The sequence below is a fragment of the Galeopterus variegatus genome, unplaced genomic scaffold (genome assembly GCF_000696425.1).
Source record: "Galeopterus variegatus unplaced genomic scaffold, G_variegatus-3.0.2 Scaffold568, whole genome shotgun sequence".
Classification (NCBI taxonomy): Eukaryota; Metazoa; Chordata; class Mammalia; order Dermoptera; family Cynocephalidae; genus Galeopterus; species Galeopterus variegatus.
In genome coordinates this window covers 280,792-282,928 of record NW_007726679.1, presented here as the reverse complement: position 1 = coordinate 282,928, position 2,137 = coordinate 280,792, and the positions used below count along the sequence as shown (strand labels likewise).

The window sequence follows — 2,137 nt, the reverse complement described above, 5'->3', positions numbered from 1 at the left end:
CTGGTTAGGGAGGTTTTCCTGGAGGACATTGAGGTCATCATTGTTAATTCTACTAAGTCACCGTTTGAAATACATGTTTAATACACTTTTGTAAATGCTTATAGCAGCTAAACAATTTTTGGAGACTCCAGAGAAGTCCCGCTTCATTTGAGTTTTGGACAAAGACCTAGGAAGTTCTTTCTTCATGTTTGCCTGTCATTCTTTCTTACTTAGACCTAAAAACACTCCTAAACAAATTTATGTTTTTGTTTGCTAAGAAGAGAGAAAGTTTAGGAGTGTTCCTCTTCTGCATTTTCTTTCTATATCGTCCATAGTATTTTCTACTTTTGTCTTCAAGAAACATTTTATTGTGTTTTTAATAGCAGCAGGGCAAGTTGCAGCCCCTGAATCCAAAACTGGGACATAGCAATCTGGACAAATATCAAAGCCTAATTAAGTCTTCAATCCTGATGATAAATGTGGACTAAAAATTTATTCTGGGAGACACAGTATAAATAACATTACATTCTTCTCTGGAAGATGCCTCTTTGGCACAGACCACAGTGAGATAAAACCTCATACAGACACAAATTTAGTATCTTCATCAGTTTCATAAAATTGTAGATACGAATGTTTTCCCCTAAGGTTTCCATTTTATAAGAAATAAATTTGATCCTAAGGTAATTTCGATTACCTTTCAAGATTTTTTCTTTGCTGATGTTTCATTTTTATTTATTGAAGCAATCAGTTTGTGGGAAAATATTAAACTTTATGTAAGATAATAAAAATGAGACACGTTAGGTTAATGCTAGTAGACCCTTTCCTGTTTCTTGGAAATACAGTCTTTGGTTTTTCAGATCTCTGAGAGAGGCTTTATTGTCTGACCATTTAATCAGTTCTTGAGACTTATTTATTTACTTTTTTACTATTAATCTCTTTTGGTAAAGTAGGTGTTATTAATTATAAAGCTCCTTGAGATATTGTAATATTAGTTAGAACCAATCTACTAGTTTAGTTTAAGTTCTATTAAATTAAAACTATTTCTTTACTTATACTTGATCCAAGTTTTATATTAGAATAATTGTTTCGGGTCGGCCCAGTGGCACACTGCTACAGTGCGCCGCTTGGGAGTGCGGCGGCGCTCCCGCCGAGGNCACTGAGGGTTGCGGTCCATTGCCGGACACGAAAAAAGACAAAAAGGAAAAAAAAAAAGAATAATTGTTTCTATTACATATTTAACCAAATGTACTTACTTAAAAAAATAAGCCTCCTCGATAGTGAAATGAGAAGTCAGATATCAGCGAGGTACTGTTTTTCATTTATTAAATTGGTGTTTTGGGAGGTATTGCCTATTTTCTGGCAAGAGTGTGAGGAAAATGGGTTGTTTCATTCACAGCTGGTGGAGTGTAAAGTAAAAGAATCTCTCTAGGAAGCATTTTGATGTAATATATCACAATCTTTTAAAATGATCATATTATATTAACAACTCTACTCCTAGAAATTTGTCTTGAAGAAATTTTCATGGATTTATACTTTGAGGGGTCTTCAAAAAGTTCATGGAAAGGTTCATATTCTTTTAATTTTATTTTTCCACAAACCTTTTGAAGTACTCTCCTATTGTTCATTGCTGTTTTGTTTATTATAGGAAAATTTTGAGAAACAACCTATATATTTAACTATTGGAGATCAGTAAAATAAAATATCCCTAAGGTGAAATGATATTCATCCTTAAAAGATGTTAGAAAAAGGCTCATGGAATATTTTTAAATAAGAAAAAAATAATGTAATCACCAGATTGTATGTATTTTATGATTCTATTTTTGTAAGTTAAAGAGTACATATTTATAAATTTAAAAAAGATTGTGTATATAATCACCAAAATATCAATAGCAGTTATCGCTGTATGGTGGGACTGAGTCATTATCTACACTTTCTGGATTTATACAGTTGAAAAGATGGCTGCTATAATCATCTCATAAACTCACCTGTTATTTGACTCTATATTTTCTCTCTTTTTTCAGAAATATAAGCCATACAACAATGGAACTGCCAATCAAAAGTGGCGTTACATAGAAAATATGAAAGCATTTATGGCTTTTTATAGCACTTCCCTGGATAAGGAAATCACATCAGCAAATTATGCTGGTGTTTGTACATC

General features: G+C 32.4%; 1 protein-coding gene across 1 annotated transcript in view; it reads left to right on the top strand.

The window, feature by feature from the left end:
• DCDC5 (doublecortin domain containing 5) overlaps window positions 1-2,137 on the top strand; it is a 64,686-nt gene that overhangs the window by 31,654 nt on the left and 30,895 nt on the right. The window contains exon 9 of the mRNA XM_008570067.1: window positions 2,001-2,126. Coding sequence (XP_008568289.1) covers window positions 2,001-2,126 — 126 coding nt within the window. The remainder of the gene's footprint in view (window positions 1-2,000; window positions 2,127-2,137) is intronic.